We start from the raw sequence: 20,806 nt of genomic DNA on the forward strand, positions 1-20,806 counted from the left end.
GGCGTTTCGCTCCCAAGCAGGCAATTACCCATTCATCTGCTCTCCCTGTTTCTACCGCCCCCGCCCCCGCCACCCCCGCCACCGCCCCCGCCCCCGCCGCCACCCCTGCCGCCGCCCCCGTCCCCACCAGCGCCACCGCCGCCGCCGTGGGGGGAGGGGCATCAGCCGTTACCACCACACCAAACCCAATCAGACCAGATCACACCGGATCGGACCGGATCAGACCGGTTCTGGCCCGGCAGACAGCCCCCCTCTGTGAGGCGAGGGGCATCGGGGGCAGGGCAGGAGCGAACGAAACACAGCCGGCCCACACGTGTGGAGCGACCCATTAGCACTTCATTTCTACGGCTAATTTTAGCCGGTGCGCGGGGCAGAGGTCGTGTCAACAGCCCTGAGTGCCTGTCTGTCCTTCTGTGGGTCGCTCTATGAGCGTGATAACTAAGGAGATGACAGGCAGACGTGGATGACAAACATCAGTATTACTGCTTATTGGGCAAATAATTTTTCTTTTAAATGTTAGAGCTGCTATGTGTTGCATTTGAGGCTATTATTGACTGGCCACTTCATCTGATAGCCAAGGGGATATACAGGCCCTTCCAGTGGCACTTCAGTTTTCACCGAACGCATTAATAAATATATACAAAAGTATCTGGACGCCCCTTGGTCCTGGGGCTGTTTTGGTTTGGGCTAGGCCCCTTAGTACCGGTAAAGGCTAAATTTACTGGAACTAAGGAACGCAGTCACGTAGCTATCTGCTGCGTCCGAAGGAGAACAGAAAAAACGAATCGTCGATGGAACCACCGCAGCCCCGTGAGAGGCTAGCAGGCGCGTTAGCCCCACGACGGGAAACCTTGGTGGCGCAGTGGCGAGTTCCAGCCCCCGCCCCCCCCCCCCCCTGAAAATCAGCCAGGGTGGCCATCCCCCCCTCCCCCCCGCCCCCCCATCCCCCCCCCACCGGCCCTCAGCGCATACCAGCCGGGCCCGGACCCACCGCCAGATCCATCTTGCGATAATGTTTTCGGCGGCTTAAAGTACACCTACAGTTACAAGTGCAACAATCTTTCCAATAAGCGTGTTATGTGTCGGGGCCTAAGGTGGATTAGGGACGGGGTGGGGGGGCTGGGGGGGGGGGGGGCGGGGGCGTAATCAGGAGAGGCTTTCTCATTAAGCCCTCACACGGGCTATGAAAACAGGCCAGGGCCGCGAATCAAACAGGGAGGGGGGGGGGCGGGGGGGGTTGCAGCCCCGCGTGACCCCAACACCAGCCTCCGCCGAATCAGCCCCCACCCCCCCACCCCCACCACCACCCGGGAGGGGGGGGGGGAGCAGGTTTTAGTCAACACTCATTCAGTGTAAATTTGGGAGAAGGCTTTTTTTTTTTTTCCTTTGAAAGCTTTTTCCTTGAAACGTCCCGGGCCTGTGTACTGAGGGCGGGCGGCTTGGCCCGGCTTTTGACAAAAGAAACAAAAAAAAACGGGACGGCTTTATTTTATTTTTCTGCTCGTCAGGGACGGGGCCTGGAAGGTCACGCAGCGATTCCGCCCGGCCTCGCGTCTGAGCGCGCCACATGCGAATCGCAGCTTTTTGGGGCCGGTTCCCCACCCTCCTCCCCCACCCCCCCTTTCGTTTAGTTTTCGCTTTGTTTCGTTTCGTCGTCTTCCAGAGAATAGCTGCAGAGCCTTGAAGCGAACGCGTAAAAAAAAAAAAAAAAAAACCAGATCGCAAAAAACCGAGGATCGCGCTGTTCACCAAACAGATTTTAGGATAAAGTCACGGAGGGAGAAGAACATCGGTGACGTGGTCCCGAGCGAAAAGCACCCAAAAAACCCGTAGGGGGCGCTGCCCGGCGACCCCGGAGACACAGCGGACACAGAAACGCCAGAGACACACACGGGCTCTGCTGGCAGGACAGCACACAAGCACATCACACCAGGCAAACAGCGAGAGGGAGGGAGGGAGTGAGAAAAAGAGAGTGATAGAGAGATGAGAGAAAGAGATAGAGAGAGATAGAGAGAGAGGGGGATGAGAGAGAGAAAGAGAGATGAGAGAAAGAGATAGAGAGAGAGAGAGAGGGATGAGAGAGAGAAAGAGAGATGAGAGAGAGAGATAAGAACGAGATAGATAGAGATAGAGAGAGAGGGATGAGAGAGAGAAAGAAAGAGTGATAGAGAGAGAAAGAGAAAGAGATATAGCGATAGAAAGAGAGAGAGGGATGAGAAAGAGAGATGAGAGAAAGAGATAGACAGAGATAGAAAGAGAGAGAGGGATGAGAGAGAGAAAGAGAGATGAGAGAGAGATGAGAAAGAGATAGATAGAGATAGAGAGAGAGGGGGATGAGAGAGAGAAAGAGAGAGATTTGGCAGCACGATATGTAGATTCCTGCCACAGACAGAGGGACAGCAGTGACTCCTAACCCTCACTAACTAATATATACAGCACATGTACCTGTTTTTAATTACATAATGTCTATTTATATCTTTTAGTCGCAGTATAATAATTACTGTTTATTATTATATACGAATACACATTCTATTTCTGTTATATTTCTTGCCTCGTATTTATTGCTGTTGATATTTCCGTCATCGTTGTTATTATTCTGATTGATCATCACGATTTGGCAATATGTATCCGAAAATATATCATGCCAATAAAGCATTTTGAATTTGAAAGAGAAGGAGATAGAGAAATGGAGAGAGACAGAGAGAGGAGAGAGAAATGGAAAGATACAGAGAGATGAAGATACAGAAGGAGCGATATAGAGATTGGGAGAGATGGACAGAGATATAGAGAGAAGGAGAGAAACAGAGAGAGATGATAGAGATGGAGAAAGATGTAGAGAGATGGAGACAGAGAAGGAGAGAGAGACAGAGAGATAGAGAGAGAAATAGAGATATAGAGATGAGAGAGATATAGAGAAATGGAAACAGAGAAGGAGAGCAATATAGAGAGAAGAAGCACGATACAGAGAGATGGAGAGAGAGACAGAGAGAAGGAGAGAGAGATGTAGAGAGAGCTCCTCTCTGACAAAAGGACAGCAGGCTCATGAGTCACTGCCAGACAACCTCTAGCAGAAGGCCAGCTAGTTCTTTCTCTCTCTCAGTGTCTCTGTCTCTCTCTCGCTCGCTCTCCCTGCAGTACTGTTCCTCTCTGGGTCCCGGTGTAGGGCCTGCGTCGGCCATGTTGCTCCTGTGACTCATCCTTAACGCAGCTAAACAGGGATACTGAGGGAAACTTGATCAGCGAACACAAACACAACAACATGGCCTCCCCAGCGCCACACAGAAAACAGCGCCCTCAGTGTCCGCCAAGAGCCCTGCGGCTAGGACCTCATTCCACAGCCCAAAAGGGAATACAGCTCCTCAAACACACACACACATACATGCATGTACACGCTCTCTCACACACACATGCTCACACACGCATATATACACTCTCTCTCTCACACACACATGCTCACACATGCACACACACATATACACTCTCTCTCACACACGCACACACACACACACACACACATATGCACTCTCTCTCACACACACACATGCTCACACACGCACACACACACACACACACACACACACATATACACTCTCTCTCACACACACACACATGCTCACACTCGCACACACACAAACATAAACTCACTCTCTCACACACACATGCTCACACACGCACACACACACATATGCACTCTCTCTCACACACACACATGCTCACACACGCACACACACACACACACATATACACTCTCTCTCACACACACACATGCTCACACTCGCACACACATGCACTCACTCACTCATAAACACACACACATACACACACAGACACACGCAGACGCACACACACATACAGTACACACACAGACACGGACCGAGACTTGCGGTCATGAAACATCACATAACTCCACTCATACAAGGGCTGTGAACAGTACCCATCTGAAATGATGTCTCGATGCCTGCACTTCAACTGCAAAAAATACTAAATTATATTTGCGCACACCAAATATATTACCAGAATATTTATTTGATGGGTTTATAACTTAAACCCATCAAATCTGGTTTTCTTTGTGATTCACGATCAGGTAGGTTCTTCAGTGTTCAGCAAAAAAAAATTTTATCGTAAAATTAAAATATCACATACATAATAACATCGACATAACATAAGTGACTTATGAGTTGATGGGCTGACATTTAAAAAAATCTAAAAATTTGAAGCATGCTATCAAATAAAAATAGATAAAATACTAATCATGGGTAAAATTATCAAAAATGTATTTTTCTGAAGATATTTTGTAATTTATCTGGAAAAAAAAAACATAAATATATTTAATTTTGAAAAGTTTTAGGCAGGCCGCCAAGTGCTTTTCCAAGCCGCCGAGTCCGCGCGTATGAAAAATTGCGCAAAAACAAACAAAAACAAAAACAAAAACAAAACGTATTAGAAATGGTCCTGCCTTTATTGGTACAACTTAGTCCTGAATTATACTGCATTTCACGTTTTTAAAGTTTTGACGGCTAAATTAACTTCAGTATAATCAACATAATTGCACGAAAGAACGAGACAGTAGACAGAGAGCGCCAACAACCGCGCGTGCCACACAGCGTCTGCTATTTTCAACAGAAACCGCCTACCTTTGTAATTTTGGCGGGTTTGTGTCTTCATGGGGAAATTGTCAGTTTAATTATGAGGCATCTGCCGACTTTTAAGGTATATTTATAAATCATCATGTGACGTAATTGGACGTAATTCCATGAAAATCTCAGAAATACGCCATCTCTTTACAACTGAATGAATGGGAAAATGGTTCAGGATTTGCCAATTAAGCGGATTTTACCGTGTTATCAGTAACCTGCACTGTTTTTTTTCCTGAATGTGCAGACAGAACTGAGAAATAAAATTCAGAATACGTAATAAATTCAAAACATAAAACAAAAATGACATTTTTTTGTTTGTTTTTATTTATTTGTTTAATTTTTTTGTTGGAACCAAGACAAAGCACATTATCAAATTTTAAAACGCAATTCTTCATAAAATCAAAAATATAATCCGTTACCAAACTATTTTAGAGGGAGACTACAGGCAGACCAAAATAGCATTAAACATATCGATCGCTTCAGCATAACAACGAGAGAGAACAGCGCACCGTTTACACAAAGTATCTTTTTAGCAACATATCCTCAAATTCCCCCTCTATCAAAACTCTGTAAAATAAACACACTTAAGATTTTTCCCATCTCGCCTTTTCACAGCCTACCGAAAAATTTTGATCGAAATCCATCCCTCGGTCGCTGTGTACATATTCCAGCCGATGTAATGAGACAAAATAACAGTGCCGAAGTCCAAAAAGAACGCCAATTCCAGATACTCGGCACATTATTAAATTCCCCGTCGTTAAATTTGGAAAACATTTGAGGTCCACAGGCACCGCACATGGCTCCATGCCTGATAGAGAAATATTTGTCTTAATTTTTATCTGAAAACATTTTCATGCACAGCAATATCAGGGATATTTCAGGGGAGCGCGAGAGAAATGTGATTACTAAAATAAAGCTCATTTAATGAAGGTTTTGACCTACTGGAATTCAGGTGAATTCAACACATGATATGGATTATGATTATTGCAAATTGGCATTATAATGTTGAGCACGTATTTAAAAATACGAAATAAAAATGCTTGATGTGTTTTTAATGTAAAACTCAACGCATTTATTTATACATAAATCATAAATCAATTTTACAAATGCTTTACTCAAATATGCTTTAAAAATATTTTATATTATTTGAATTGTATGTAAAGTGTTTTTTATTCAAACAGTTCTCATTATCACCATTTGTAGAATATAAATGTATTATTTTCTATTCAAAATGAAATAACTGTATTTTCATTATTTAGATTATAGGGAATTAAGAATCAATTCGTGATCATGATTTATGAAACAAACAAAAAAATTAGTTCAATATCTGGAAATGACATCTACTGAAAGCCAATGATTATAAAATGTGTTTTTTTTTCTTCTTTTTAATCCTCCCACAAGTTACCTTAGGAAATAATGGCTTCATATTTACAGTAAATGTGCAAATCTCGCAAAGCACATGTCAATTTTTGGATATTTATAAAACAATCTCATCTTTCCTCGCGCACTCAGTTAGAGATTAAGGGGAAAAAAACACAATTCACGAACGATACTTCCCGCGATCACTTTGATCACTGTGTAATTAACTCACAAGAAAAAAAAATTACCGAGAGCTATTCGTCTATTGTTAGCGTTCCATACGCAGAAACGTCAAACAGTTGGGTCAGGGCGATCTCAAATCCCTTTCCAAAGAAATACACATAACAGCCGAGCTGAATTCAGGCCCATTGCTTAAAATACTCAGAAGCATTCTTCACTTTTTTTCCATCAGAAATAATCACAGGTAAACACAGTTTTGCTGAGTTTACTCAGGAGGCGATAGTAAGTGAGTTACCGATGAGGTCCGCGGGTCCCGTGCCCAGGTTCTCCCCCCGGATGGTGACCTTGGTCCAGGGTGCGCCCTCGTTGGGCGAGATGCCGGTGACCAGCGGGGGTTGGCGGGAACGAGACATGGTCGTGGTGAGGCTTAGCTGGGATCCGTTACCTGTCAACACGGAAAAGACCCAGACACGTCACTCAGCAACCGAGAGCAAAAAATAGCAAAACTAAAACAAGGCTGTTTATACTGCAACTGTTTTTTATTATCTGTTTATTATCGTTATTTTTTATTTGTGTTTTATTTTATTTAGGCCTATTAATAGTCTTCTTCCCACACGTTTTTGTTAGCATCGTTTCGGTTATTGATTGTGCCGTTATCGTGGCGCGTGTACCTTACGGCAATAAAACGTGCCAGAAAATTAGATTTGAATTTTAACTGAGAGAGGAGAAAAACTACGGCAGAGACGTTCTCCGTGTTTGCACTGTAAGTCGCTCTGGATAAAAGCGTTGGATAAATAACAGTAAAGCAAATTGTATTATAAAAAGAGACTTAGTTTATGTAGCAGCGCTAATACAGACAGAGGAATGACTGACCGAGGTACCATGTAGCGGTCAGCAAACCCAGAACAAAAACAGCACACTAAGCAGTGCAAAGTGGCACTGTGGGTTCAAAGCGCTAGCATTAAGGGTGAACTGGCCTTACTCTTCCATAAGGGCACTACGGTATTTCCTAAAATCCTAAAAAAAAAAACAAACATGCAATAGCACTTGCACAGACATTTATGGTAAAGCGGATTTGCATTCTTTGTCAAATAAATGAGTTTTTTTTTTGTTCTCTTAATATAAAGTAGAAGAAACTTCCTTGTAAGTAGGCTAAACTTGAGCGTAGCCTACATAAAAAAGCAACTCACAGCATCGCAATGTGACTATTACTTTGTTTTCACGTACAGTAACGGCCTCAGTAAACAGCACAGACCGTTTACGCAAGCCAAGCATCCTGCAGGAAAACAGGCGAGAAAGGCCTCCCTCTCCGGTTAAATGTGAAATAGAGAAAACGTTAATTCAATACATTCGGCGTTTCGATGCACGAGAAAAACACAACAGCAAAAATAAAAAAATAAATAAAAAAACAAAGAAAGCCTTTTACAGCAGGGGTATGTGGAGCTGAGCTCACACTCCTACACCTTCACCTTTACCTGGTCCTCTCCCCCCCCCCCCCCATCCCTGGCTGGACACAACCCATCCTCCCCCAAACGGCCAGGGGGAGGGGGGCAGGCTGACACAGGGGGACATGGGAGGTTAACAGCTCTCTTTAAAGAAGTGTTCCACCGCTCATTCGACAGGGCCTACTGGTGTGTGCGGTGAGGCCGGTGGGGGAGGGGGGGGGGGTCTCATTTTGGTAAAGGGCACGACCGTTGTGTTTTCCCAGCGGGGAGCTGGGATGGACCCCCCCTGCCGCTGCCCCCCCCGACTTCCCTGCACACTCTCACACACACACACATGCACACACTGCTCTCTCTCTCAGACACACACACACTGCTCTCTCTCTCTCTCTCTCACACTCAGACACTGCTCTCTCTCTCTCACACACACGCACACACAGTTCTCTCACACACACACACACACACACTCCTCTCTCTCACACACACACACACTCTCTCGCTCCGCGGGCCGGGCAGACTGACAGCTCGGGGGGCCGTTGCGTGCGAGGGGCCGGGGCAGGCGCTGTGTGGTCTGGGTGTGTGGTCTGGGGAGCGGGCCCAGAGAAGCCCCAGTGTGTTTACTTTACTGTGGGCCTCGCACTGCCCCGGGAACCCTGCCCAAACGCTGCTCCGCTCCGCTCCCCGCTCCAGGCCCCGCCTCCGCGCTGCGCCCGTCTCCACCGCCGGCCAATCGCAGGGCGGCCTGCTGCCCCCACTCCCATCTCCACCACCGGCCAATCGCAGCGCAGCCTGCACTCACCGAGCTCCAGGAGACCTGAGGCACTGAGCGTGCTCAGTTTGTACCATTTTAGCTCTCTGACAGGGAGAATCTCCTGACAGACTGGCTGAGAAAAAAAACCCCACTCTGATTGGACGGCCCCGTGTGCGCCTGGTAGGACTGATAATCAGTGCAGAAATATGAAGTGCGGTATTTCTGAGATTCTTTAATCACACCGCACTGCCGTTACAGAGAGTACGGGAAAAAGTGCTGCATCTGAAGCGCCTTAGCCCCAGGCACAGAGCAAACGCATTTACCGGCCAGATACGCTGCAATGAAGCAGCTTTGGCCGAGCTCCGTACTCCGCACGTGAACACTCACAATCCGTCACAGCGACGAGTCTGCGGATTACTGAAGCTGCTGAACGACTTGACGAGATTCACAACGGGGCAGGGAGTGAGATAAAACGCGGGCCTTCCTCGCGCTGTTTTCCCGGAGAGCGGCCGTTATATCGGAGGTTCTGTGTAAAAAAAACGTGCGTTACGCACAGCAGGCCTGAGCATCTTTCAGGCCCCAGAGAGAAAAACCTGCTGCAGTTTCCTTTCACAGCCTTTAGAGGGCAGCAAAGGACCCTGCTAATTCCAGACAGGAACAATTCGACTCACACCGCAGCTGGTGTCTTCATGCCCTCCTGGCTACAGCCATGCATTCAGATCTGTGCTACAGTAAGCTAGAGATGCTATGTAATCAATTAAAAAGATCAAAGCCTTTTTTTTACATTAGCAATTTTGCTAAAAAAAATTTAAAAAAATTTCAAAAGAGGATCAAATCAAATTTTGTCTGGCAGCGGGTCGAGCGGGGCATTAACCTGGCGCTGCGGAGGGTAAACCTGGGCCCACGCTCGAGGTGAGGTCGGGCGGGGCGGGGCGGGGACAGGGCGGGGCAGGGCAGGGCGGGGCGGGGAGGAGCAACTGTTGCCTCACGACTTCCTGCTTGCCTCAGCAGTTTTTTGAGACTAAGAGGGATGGCGATTGTTAGTCCCCCCCCCCCCCCACCCTAGAACCCCGTCTTGGTTTGGAACTCACCCGGATGAATCGAGAAGATGGACACCGGTTGGATCTACACACGCCCCCGCCCTCCCCCCCCCTCCCCCTTCCCCACCAAAAACAGTATTGGCAAGAAAGTGCACAATAGCACTGCAAAAGTCACATGACAATGGGTGCTCACCAAAAGTGCAGAAGGAGTTTCTATCCAAAAATCTGCTGAGGAACTGTGGTACAGACTAAATGCTCCCAATAATGAACTATTTAACAGGTGTAAAACTCTAGTTTTGTTTTACTTGGAAAAAGTATTTTTAACCATTTTTTTCAAAAGTGGTAGTTTTGTTCAGTCAGCCAATGATTCCTCGCCCTACCCATAACTCCCCTGGGCAGGGCTGGGTGGACCTGCCCACAGTGACTCAGGGCTTCAGAAATGCCATGTTGGCAGCTCTTACCCATTCTCCTGATCTGAAAGCCATCAACATGAAAGAAACACAAAAAAAATAAAATTTAAAAATATGGAAACTGACTAAAACAAAATTGTTGTGCTGTTAGCTGTGTCTTTCCTTAAAGTTCATTCCAAATTAGACTGATGTATTGGAGTAAAACAAAACAAGCAAAATACAAAAGACACAAAGGCAGGTTAAAAAAAACTAATAAAAAAAAAATGAGATTCGCAGGTTTGATTTCACGCGAACACGCTGCTTTAAGTGGGGACTCGCGGGCAGATTCCGCTGCTGATTACATCCGAGAGGGGAAAAGTGGCGCGTGGGATTTCTCCATGTGGAACGCGCGCCGCAGAGGACCCGAAACCGGTAATAGCTTTTCACCTCGCTGTAATTTCCAGCGCTCTCGTGCGTGTATGATTTTTTAAACTGCGCGACAACGCCAAACGTGCCAATTAGACGGGAGCGCCTTCAGAATGTCCTGGGAAACGGTTCGACGTAAATTCGCGGCCCGGATTATAACGCACACAAAACGCCCGTCTCAAAGCAGATGGAAACAATTGCGCAACGATACGTACCGATACTGAGGCAGCACTTAACCGGGCCGAAAGAGACACAAGCCTCCCGCATCACAAACTACATTCCAGTCGCACTGCGCTGCGCACCAGACAAAAACACACGAAAAACGCAAGAGGCTGAAAACTGCTCTGCGGTAAATGAGCGGACTGAAACGACACTGAAATAAAATGATAACAGCACACTAGGCTATATTCCAGCTGTCAGACAGGAGGCTTCTATATATATATACTTTTTTTTTGCAATGTACACAACAGCACAATTTATTTATCTTTATATTTTCAAAAATACATTTACAATGTACTGCAGTATTTCATTTCTAGGGAAGGGGGAGAGCTTTTTAACGGCAAACACACAGTGACACTGGCAGGCAGTAAAAAAGGCCAGAGCCTCTGGCGTGGCACAAAGGCAAAACGTGGCCGCTGCAATTTAAGAATGATCACTGAAAACGAAACAACTGTTACACGTTACATAAACATGACTGTAGCGCTCCTTTCTCCCTCTCTTTCCTACAGCGTCTTTCTCTGACCCACCCCGTCCTTTCTTCCTCTCTACCTCTTTCCCTCTCTCTCTCTCTCTCTCTCTCTCTCTCTCCATCGTCTTCCTCCTCTTCCTCCTCTGTGGCGTGCAGCGTGGGACTGGGGAGTCTCTCGAGGCTATCGAGGCCTGTTTTTAGATGCGCCGGTGTTGTTTTCGGCGCGCGTGGAGCGGGGGTCCGCCCCCACTCCCCCCCGCGCCGAATCAAAGGCCCGGTCTGACCCGGGCCGCCGTCCCGCGCCCGCCCGACCGCCCACCACCCACCGAGAGGCGAAGCACAATCAGGCCCAAACACAATGCGCCTTCGCCCCGCATCCTGGACAAACAGCCTTTGAACGGCACGCCGAGGGCGGGGGACGGGGACGTGGGGGGGGGGCGGGGGGGTCCTACCCGAGGACGGGGATGGGGGGGGATGGGGGGGGGGGGCGCGATCATCCAGAACGCCGTTTTTACCGTCACCCCCTCAACCAAACAAACACGCTCGCACCGAGAAGCACTTTAATTTTCACCTGCAGGTGTGAGGCTGCGTGTGCGTCGTTCCCCCCCCCCCCCCCCCAGTAACACAGCATTTCATCTTCCCTGTTCTTTCCTTAACAGCACGAGGTCTTATTTCCCCCGATTTTACAGTTAAAGCTCGCAGTTCCCACAACTCACAACAGGAAATAACCATGCAGTGTGAGAGACACCCCATGCACACAGAGTGCAGTGCAGATGAGTTCGGCCTATGAGAGTGGGATGAGGTAGTGGTGGGTGGGGGCAGGGGGCACGGGGGGCATAAGGGGTGTAATTTGCCCCTCTGGTAACAGCCCTGTACTGAGGCCCTTTATAGCTCACAACCTTCCTGCCCCACCCCAACCCACACAGTACCAGAGTCAGAGCAGAGGATACTGTGGCCTCACACACACACACACGCACACACACACACACACGCACGCACACACACATGCACACACTCACACGAACACACACATGCGCACACACACACGCACGCACACGAACATGCACACACACACGCACACACACACACACACGCACGCATACGCACATGCACATGCACACATGAACATACACACACACACACACACACACACGCACATGCACACAGACACACACACGCACATGCACACACACACACACATGCACACACTCACACGAACATGCACACACACACACACACACATGCACACAGACACACACGCACATGAATATATGTACACATACACACACACAAATACACACATACACACACATACACTTACATACATGTACACATACATATACACACACATTAAAGGGGGTACAAAAAAAGGCTACAGTACCATCCCCAAATGAAGCAACCTAAAAACATCAAAGATACCGTCCCCAAAAAGCACCAACATGACCGTCCCCAAAAACCACCAACGCTACTGTCCCCATAAAACACCAACATTAGTTTCTCCTAAAAATGTTTTAAAAAACACTAATGTTGTTTTCACAAAAATGGAAATAACACTATCTCCAGCAACCCAGAGCAGGACGGAGCGAGTGGGGGGGGGGGGGGGTTCTCGTTCACAAGCGATTAGGGGGGGTCTGGGGGCGGCCTGCAGAATGGTCAGAGAGCTGTTTCACCTGTGAGAGAGGGGAGCACATATGGGAGCGATTGCACGGTACACAAAGGGTCCCTTTCAGGCCAGGCGGGGGGGGGGGGGGGGCGGGGGGCGGGGGGGGGCCCCCCCCTGCACACACCTCTGTCCTCCGCCAGCCCCCCAACCTGCCGTTCACGCGTCACACGGTCCCAACTTTAAACAAACACCGCTCCATCAAGGATCTCTTTTATCCGAACACCTCTGTTTGCGCTTCACTATTTGAACATAAATTACACGCCTTAATATAAAATGTAGCATACCCCACCCCCCACAACATTCCTTATGCTAGTATTACATCGATTAACACCAATAGCACTGCTGCTGAAATGTACTCTGTGTCAGGGCAGATATCTATGATGCCCCCTACTGGACAGAACTGAACAGCACTGTGTACTACGCACTCAATACAACTTTTACGCAGAGGATTGCAGGGCTAAAATTAGGCTAACATTTTTTCCAAGGAACTCGTGTGCTCCTTTTAAAGTTTAAAAATGTAGGCACACACTAATGCATCCCTATTGGCAGATGTGCTCCTAAAAGTATTATTTTTCAAGATAGCACAAATCAAGCGCTCCAAAAGCAGGAGAACTGCAGAGTACTGAGGTGTAATCAGTTACTGATGACAATGAGAAAGCGAAGAGAGATGTCTCTGGAAAAGCACAGCCAAATTTTCCTTCCTGAAAGTGAAGAATAGTTGTGTGGGCTGGACTGAGATAAGTAAGCCATTCACTGCATCACAAAACAAGATAAAAGACCAAACTTCAAAGACCTCCACAGCTATAAGGATGTGCGTGGATGTGCGCCTTATCGAATGGATAAACAGCACGCGCGATATGCTCTGTCTGACCTGGGGAGACGTACGGATCATAAAAAGGACAATCATTTTATTTCAGGCCAAACTGATAAGACAATGTTAACAATGACAAATCTAGTAGCTCTAATTTTGTAGAAAAAAAAAAAACTTTTATTTTGCCCATTTCCAGAGCTGTCTGGGAAGAACATCTCCTGAACTTGCCTGTAAAACAAGGTCATCCAAAACACTTGTATTCTCCACCCCTGAAAGACCAAAAATGACCTAGATGGAGAGTAAGTCTATCGTAGCAGAGTGGGTGGGCACTACACTTTGTTTCGGCTAAAAGCTGGGGGGGGGGGGGGGGGGGGGGGGGGAATCAAATGGCCTAGCTTTTCACAAGCAGGAACATCCACCCTCTTAAACCTTAACAAAGATTAGGCCCTGTGGGACATTAACACAAAACGCAGGACCCTGACAGAGTGGCTCACTTCTAGATTGACCTCTGACCTTCGACCCCACCTCACCTCTCATTCGCCTGGACCAGCAACGAAGGGCACAGCCAATGAGGGACACACAACAGGTTCCTATTCCTATTGCAAATAGGTCCAGTAAAGGCGTAAACATGAAAAACGCCTTTTAACAGGGTGAACAGAGGCTCCTGGAACATCAGCGGGTAAAACTGCCCGTAACAACGCTGAGTGGATCACAGCAGATCTGACTCACGAAGGCACATCTGCCCAACGCACATCTGCACTGGCCGTGTGGCTCTGCGTGTGATAGGAACACACGGACGCGAGTTTAAACGCGGGGCTAAGCTTCAGCTCTCTGTTTGGAGGCAGCAAGCCACATTTGGGTGTGCTGAAAATGAAAAGAAGAAAAAAAAAAAAGGCACAAGGACAAGACAGATGTTTTTTTGTTAAAGGTATAATTCCTCCGTAATAATAATAGCTAGCATATGGATCACTGTGTATTCGCTCCTGACAGCAGGCAGCGCTGCCTCAGATTAGCGAGGCTCGTACGGTTTCTGACTGGGATTAGAGACAGCCGGGGACCAGAGATATCCGCCCTCACCGTTTATTCCCCCCCCCCCCCCCCCCCACGGAGAGAAGCGGATAACGCGGAGCGTTCCTCACAGGCAGACCGATAAAGCCGCGCGGCTGAGCCGTTTGCAAACGCACTCGACCCAAATCGACAAAAACACCTTTTCAAAAGAGCCCGATCGCGCCCGTCCCCAGCGGACTGGTAAAGGCCAATCGGCGATGCCACCTGGCGTTCCTCACAGCCGAACTCGACGGGCACGCGCGCCGGGCGTGGACTACGGCGCGGGGACCTCACCTGAGGACACCTGCGTCTTCATTCACGTGGAACGAGCGGCCTGTGAACCCCTTCCGCGACGACTCATCCAGCCAATGAGAAAAGCTTTTGCATTCATCCAGCCAATGAGAAGGCTTTTGCTTTCATCCAGCCAATGAGAAAGCTTTTGCTTTCAACCAGCCAATGAGAAAGCTTTTGCTTTCAACCAGCCAATGAGAAAGCTTCTGCTTTCAACCAGCCAATGAGAAAGCTTCTGCTTTCAACCAGCCAATGAGAAAGCTTTTGCTTTCATCCAGCCAATGAAAAAGCGTTTTGCTTTCATCCAGCCAATGAGACAGCAGTGTCAGTGTAGGTCAAGCACAGGCATTGCTTATTCTTGTTTGTTATGTTTTGATAGGCTGTTTGTTTGGTTTTACTTTTCCCTTTTACCCTCCCCTTTCCTGGTCAGGCAGCAGGTCCTCATTAACCACTGGAAAAATAAACACAATCCCAATATCATGGAACATTCATTTACTGACATATTTTTAAAGGCTTAACTATCAGAAACATTACTGGGCTTTCAATTAAAGTATTCAACATTTCCACAGCATCATTTCTATTATGCAATCATTTTTTTACCATTTCAAACTTCTCAGTGAAACAGAACGAAATGTCCACATTAAAAATTATCTTCATAACTAAATACAGCATTTTGTTAAAGATCCAACAAGAAAAAAAGCTAAAATGCTGCCGTTCAACTTAATCTAATAAACTCCTACTATGTTACGTATTATAAAGAGTGATACATTTCATCATATTAATCGAACACAAACATCATCTACACTCCCTTCAAGTCAGAATCATCTGTATCGATTCTGCAGAGTACAGGGCCCACTACCACGTACTGATGACCGTAGTGAATGAAAAGCGTGAAATGTTGAGGTGTGTTAAATACAGAAATATTTAAAGTGTGAAATATACATATTAAAGTTACAAATTCTAAGTTTATAATGTGAAATATACTGCTAACAGCAAGTGTACACGTTAAGTGCTGTTAACTACAGCAGAAAATGTGTAACACAAATAATAAATATTAAAGTTCTAAAGGAGCAATGTAGAGTATAATAATCACTGCAGTAAATGCTAAGTGTAAAACATACGGTGTATTCATAAACACGACTGTAAAGAGTGTAAAATGTGAAGTGCGGTCCGGACCCCCCCCCTGCACCCCCCCCCCACAACCCTCCCCCAAACGGCTTTACCCCGGCGGCAGACCCCCCTTCAACAAGGGACTGTGAAAACATGGGAGCCGGGATGGGGTGCAGCATCGAGGGGCGCCACATAACCCCCCCCACCCCACAGCACCCTCCCCCCCCCACCCCCCCACCTCTGAGGCTCACTGTTGGGATCTGTAACGCTGCACTGCTGAGAAAAGCACCATGAAAATATAACCCGGCGCATTCCACCAATATAAATAAGCAGGCCACCCAAATTTCCAATTAGAGCTGGTGCAGGAGTCAGGAAATGGCCAGCGATCCGTCAAAAGGCCCCCCCCCCCCCCCCCCGGGCCAGGCCGGGCCGGGGACACGGAACAGTGACGTGGGGGGGTGGGGGGGGGTGCTCGGAGAGGGAGCCGGTCTCTTTTGCGTGAAGATGGCTCCCCTCCAACCCAAACCAGGCTCGCCCGGATCCGTACAGATAGCCTGAGTCATGCCCACATCGCCGCGCCATTATGGAACAACGCATTTTCAGTTTCATTAAAAAAAGACAAAACCATTGTTATTGTTTGACATATCTTTACATGCAACAACATCAGCTGGCTTAAGTCACATTAAAAGATTTCCAACCTTAAGCTTAGCAAACGATGGAGAGCACCAGCAGGTTAAATTTCCATGTTCCAGCTGTAACAGCACGAATGCTCGGCCCTGCTGCTACTGAACAGGGTCCCAGCTTTTCAGCCTGGGAGTGGGTGGTGGGCGTGGGGGGGGGGGGGGGGGAAGGGAGGGGGGGTCTGATTCCTGTCACCTTGAGGTCAAAGCGGGGAAAAAAACATTATTTCATAAACCTGTAATAATTAGCAAACAAGTCCAAGAAGGACCCAAAAGGTAATTTGCTTAAAGACATGAAGTGCAGACAGGGGTACCATAGTCCTGTGACAATGGGAGGAGGCCAGGCGGGGGCAGGGGGGGGTGATTGTTAGCTTGCATTGATGCAAGATTGATTCATATAACTCTACCCAATACAGTTTCATATTCATATTGATATAGACTAATGCTAAGCTAATCTTAAATTTATAAAACAACAAAGATATAGGGAACAAACCAAGCACAGAAACATTTTTAAGCTAAAGGCGTTTCCGCCAAAAAAATTTTAATAATAATAATAATAATAATAATAATAATTTTTTTAAATTTCAGTACTATGTATTCCTTCAGATTTTTGGCCAAAGGAGAGACCCCAACATCACTTCCAAAGTTTCCATGGCACCTTAAGTTTGTCTGTCAGTGTTGTATGTGTTGGTCATAATAAATGCCTCCAGAGCAAATCGTTGGATAAACTTTATTTGAAGTGCTAATACTAACAACATGTCACAGCAGTGAAAATGTGGCTGGTTTAATAGAAACAAGTAAAAATAATGCTTTGAAAACACAATGAAAACAGCAGGAATAGCAAAAAGGGTGGGAAAAAAATCACTCTCCACAGTAAACTCGTGTTTATATCTGAGGTTAATAGCCGAGAGCTCCAAGTCCTTTATCACGCGCTGCTGAAAACGAACGATCGCATACCGCTCTGCTTCTGCGGGGACCGGCGCGAGCAAACGCACGGCTCAGAAAGAAAAAAAAATCAGCAAAGCAGTTCCGAGGAATGGAGCCACGGGGATTTCTCCTCACATACAAACAGCCAACTGCTTTCATCTGCTCCTATTGTGCTTGGCATAGTGTCACCACAGAAAAGCACGGGGTGCATTATGCAGTTTGCACGGTGACGACTGACGCAATAGAGCCCCAGTACTTTTTGGGTACGGCTTTATTTGCGTGAAAGCGGAGCGGAGCAAAAGACTCAACGGCCTTTCAAAGATAATGCTTCGAGAAGCGTCCAATAGTCACACTGAAATCCCGTAATTCCCACACTGTAAACAGATGTTCCCTATTAAAAAGGAGAGATTACTGTATTTTGCCAACAGTATGCCTCTCACAAACCCTGCACAAAAATGTTGTCAAATGTTACGGTTTCAAAATTTTCACACTGGCAAAGAACAGCTGTTTTGAAAACGTGTTTGCAATGCATACCAAAAAAAGTTATTTTGCACAATGCCGTTGAAACATGTCTTCGCAAAATGAAGACATCTCTCTTTATGAAAATATGTCTGCGAATCATTATCTTCTAAGCTAAAGCCAGCATCAAACATGTTTGGCTTTTTTTGTTTGCTATGTTGCATGGTGGTAATGACATTCAGATTCTAACGTTCAAAAAAGCAGGACATCTAATTCAGCCTTGTTTATATACATTATAATTTCCAACCCCACTAGCTAATCTCAACTAAATTCACCCACATAATGAATCCAAATGGAAACACACATGCATTCTCTTTGATTAGCTACACATCTCATACGTGCTGTGTTATACAGACACCATTGTCTAAGGAGACTAATATTTAGGCTACAGTTAGTACATTATCAATGTATGCAGTTGAATATTAACTGTACTACAGATCCTGGTTCAAGAGAGTACCAGCAGACTGGACACAAACCAGCAAACTCCAGTTTATGATCAGAATTCTACAATGCGTCAGTCTTCCTACGTATGCTATGTAAAAACCAAAAGATATTGACGAACACAAATTCCATGTTTTGTTGGTAATGGCGCGTCATTTGGTTTCCGAAAGTCAATAAGTAAGGTCTTATTTGCTACTGTCTCGTTTTGTCAAATTAGTTTACCAGATAGGCGAAAAAATAAGAATTTTAAGACCGATGTCAAGTGCCACTGCTAAAACCTCATAGTATAATTTCTGCCACCGCCAACGTTTAATGACAATGAAAAGGGTACCAAGTAGCAGCGAAGGGAAGAGTGTATTTTGACAATCAGGCAGTGATACTGAACGGCAAATATCGTACAAGGGCCAACGCTAACTAACCACCCAATGAGCAAAGCGTTTTAGCAAATGTTGCTACGGTAAGCAAGTAACTAACGTAGCCAAGTTAATGGTAAAGATCTTGAAGCACAGATGACAGGTATCTACCTAGCAAACAAAGAGGACAGGGCTAGTGTCGTAGCATGACATTTATACACGGAATATTACAATGAATTATACCACGTCTGTTGCTCTAGCACAGCGTTGATAAACGCCGTCGTCCCATTCCGTTATAACAAAGATATGTGCAATGGGTGGATCAGTTTCCTACGGAAACACAGATGAACATTCCGCTGACAGGACAATTTAGCTAGCTAGTTAGCTAATGAAAAATACGCAATATCGCTCGAAGCACCACTTCATTTTTAATCCAGCAATGCCATAAATAATCGTACAAGGAACTACAGATACCAATACGAACAACTTCATAACTGGCCTAGCTAGTAAGACGTAGCTAACTAGGTTAGGTAGGTTAGCCAAAACACTGGCGAGCAAGCTAGACTGTTTGCAAGTTAACAACAAATAAACCGTTCTTCGGTGAATGGCAGCACAGCACAATGAATGTTACTGCGTGCTATCTGCCTCTTACTCAACAGGAAGCTGACTATGATCGTATGTGTAACGTAAAAATTATGTTATATATTAAAAGACCCACTTACAGCTACAAGCTGCAGGATGAAGCTCCGATTGACCTCGAATGTCGCGAATTACATCAACTTCCGGGTTACAGTTTCCTGACAACGTCACTGCTCAGCCTCAGGAGATGCGAAGGTTGCAAAGCGAGCTGTGGAATCCAGGGCTGGGGCCAATTCTATTTAAATTCGGCCGATTGAGGGAATTAACCTATACTAAATTCATGAATTGAAGTGGCCATAATGCCCTGGGAATTTTTTTTTTTTATGTCAGATGTCGTTCCCTGGTGGGTAGAATTTTATTTCAGCATTGTTCAAGCTTAGATATTATGTAATTGACAATAAAACATGCAGCACTTTCCATTACGATGGATGATGCACAGCATTGGACAAAAAAAAAAAAAATAGAATTTGTATGGAAGTTTTGCAATTGCGAGCTTTTCATAATTTTTTTGTGAAGATTGTGAAATTCAGCCATTCAATTTTAGTTAATTAATTGTACGTTAATTAATTTCCATGATATTTCAAATAATGTGTGTGACTGCTTTTTTACTTTTTTATTTTTTATTTTAATTTATTCCTTTTTTTTGTTGCAAATTTGTGTCATTACATCCACCTCTGTGGTATCCAGCTTTTGGGAATGGCAGACCTCTCTTTTTCAAGTAAGCATGAATTAAACAATAGCCTTTTACATTTTATTGTATTACTCATTTTCCATCTTTCACACAGCTGTTCCTTACAGAGTAAGCATCCTGTTATTATAAAGACTTCCTGGAGCCTGATTGACACATGACTTGGAAGGCTTTGTGTTTGAAGCAACAACAAAAAAAAAAAAAAGGGGGGGGGGGGGGGGGGCGGTTGGTGGGGTGCAAACCGAGAAGCAAACAACTTAATCCTTTAAAATCCACAAATTATTATTTCCTGATTCTGAACATTCTCACCCCAACATCATTCGCATCATTGTGTCATCCTTTCAATGTACTTTTTATTATTGCATTATTTTTTCATGTGAACGATGTGGCAATCACAAATATGTTATTCTAAAAAAGAAAGAAATATTTATGGATTTAAATGTAAATTTTATTTAAATGTATTTCAGCGGTAGTCAAATTACAATATAATACACTATTATTATTATCATTATTACTACTGCTACTGTTATTATGAACACAAATGCATTATCATGAATAATCATAGTCAAGCCAATGCAGAACCAACTAATTTTACTGGTCACTAAAAAAACTCATTTTAAATCGCCACCAACACATCGTCTCTGAATTTAATGTTCGCTGCACGGTGCGCACACCAAGTTCGGCAGCAGATAGCGTTCTCGTGCTGCTGAGGCATTCCGCCGAGG

General features: G+C 45.8%; 1 protein-coding gene across 1 annotated transcript in view; it reads right to left on the reverse strand.

Annotated features, from left to right (window-relative positions):
• The window catches only part of exoc2 (exocyst complex component 2), an 85,700-nt gene extending 66,103 nt beyond the window's left edge, over positions 1-19,597 (reverse strand). Inside the window, exons 1-2 of the mRNA XM_035414926.1 lie at positions 19,477-19,597; positions 6,472-6,621 (exon numbers count right to left, since the gene is read on the reverse strand). Coding sequence (XP_035270817.1) covers positions 6,472-6,589 — 118 coding nt within the window. The 5' untranslated portion in view covers positions 6,590-6,621; positions 19,477-19,597. The remainder of the gene's footprint in view (positions 1-6,471; positions 6,622-19,476) is intronic.
• Between the last annotated feature and the right edge of the window lie 1,209 nt (positions 19,598-20,806).

Source organism: Anguilla anguilla, chromosome 4, assembly GCF_013347855.1.
Source record: "Anguilla anguilla isolate fAngAng1 chromosome 4, fAngAng1.pri, whole genome shotgun sequence".
NCBI classification, from domain to species: Eukaryota; Metazoa; Chordata; class Actinopteri; order Anguilliformes; family Anguillidae; genus Anguilla; species Anguilla anguilla.